At 41.3% G+C, this 1,132-nt stretch overlaps 1 protein-coding gene across 1 annotated transcript in view; it reads right to left on the bottom strand.

Annotated features, from left to right (window-relative positions):
• LOC108522105 (leucine-rich repeat-containing protein 37A3-like) overlaps positions 1–1,132 on the bottom strand; it is a 32,462-nt gene that overhangs the window by 15,864 nt on the left and 15,466 nt on the right. Inside the window, exons 6-7 of the mRNA XM_017862194.1 lie at positions 994–1,122; positions 226–236 (exon numbers count right to left, since the gene is read on the bottom strand). Of these exons, the coding sequence (XP_017717683.1) occupies positions 226–236; positions 994–1,122 (140 nt within the window). The remainder of the gene's footprint in view (positions 1–225; positions 237–993; positions 1,123–1,132) is intronic.

Below are 1,132 nucleotides of genomic sequence, written 5' to 3'. Positions count from 1 at the left end.
CTCTTTCTTGAGATTTAAGAGAATGGTGATGACCTTTAACCATAAGCAGCCTTTAGGCACTTGTTTAACAAAGCACATCCTGCACAGCCCAAAATCCTTTTAAACTTAAGTCACCACAGCACATGTCTCTTGCAAGGACAAGGTTGGAGGTAAGGTCACAGATTAACAGCATCTCAAATACAGAACTAAATGGAGTCTTTTATGTCTACTTCCTTCTATATAGACATGGTAACAAGCTGATCTCGCTTTCTTTTCCCCACAGCTGAGATCTTGTTGCTGCACTCCAGCAACGAGGCTCTGTCTCAAAAAAAAAAGAAAAAGAAAAAGAAGAATCTGCTGGGTCGAGTGCGGTGTCTCACACCTGTAACTCAAGCACTTTGGGAGGCCGAGGTGGGTGGATCAATTGAGGTCAGGAGTTCGAAACCAGCCTGGCCAACATGGTGAAACCCTGTCTCTACTAAAAATACAAAAATTTGCTGGGCGTGGTGGCATGCACCTGTAAGCTAAGCTACTCGGGAGGCTGAGGCAGGAGAATCGCTTGAACCTGGGAGGCGGAGGTTGCAGTGAGCCTAGGTCATGCCGCTGCACTGCAGCCTGGGTGACAGCGAGACTCCATCTCAAAAAAAAAAAGCGAAGTGAAAGAAGCCAAACATAAGAGGCGACACGCTATATGATTTCATTTATGAGACATTCTGGAAAAGGCAAAAGTATAGGAACAGAAATCAGATTAGTAGCTAACAGGGGCTGATGGTGAGGGGAGGGAATTGACTACAAAGGGATACAAGGGGCCTTTTTGAGGCAACAGAAATGCTTGATATTGGGAATGTGGTGGTGGTTATGTAACTATACATCTGTCAGAACTCATCAAACTGTACCCTTAAAAAGGGTGAATTACATGAAAATTATATATCAATAAACCTGACTTAAAAAAATAATAAAACAAACCTAAAGATCCAATTAAGTAAAAATAAATCTAAGAAAAAAATAACTTACAGTTTTTCCAGTTCAATAGTCATCGTGAGAATGTTCTTAAGTGTTGCAAGTGGGACTTGTGTTTTTCCCATGTCTCTGAAGAAGAAAGCAGAAACATTCATGATATGAACCCCAATAAAACATTCTGTACTTAAAAGAT

The sequence above is a fragment of the Rhinopithecus bieti genome, unplaced genomic scaffold, assembly GCF_001698545.2.
Source record: "Rhinopithecus bieti isolate Rb0 unplaced genomic scaffold, ASM169854v2 scaffold_64300, whole genome shotgun sequence".
Taxonomy (NCBI): domain Eukaryota; kingdom Metazoa; phylum Chordata; class Mammalia; order Primates; family Cercopithecidae; genus Rhinopithecus; species Rhinopithecus bieti.
This window is presented reverse-complemented; position numbering and strand designations above follow the sequence as displayed.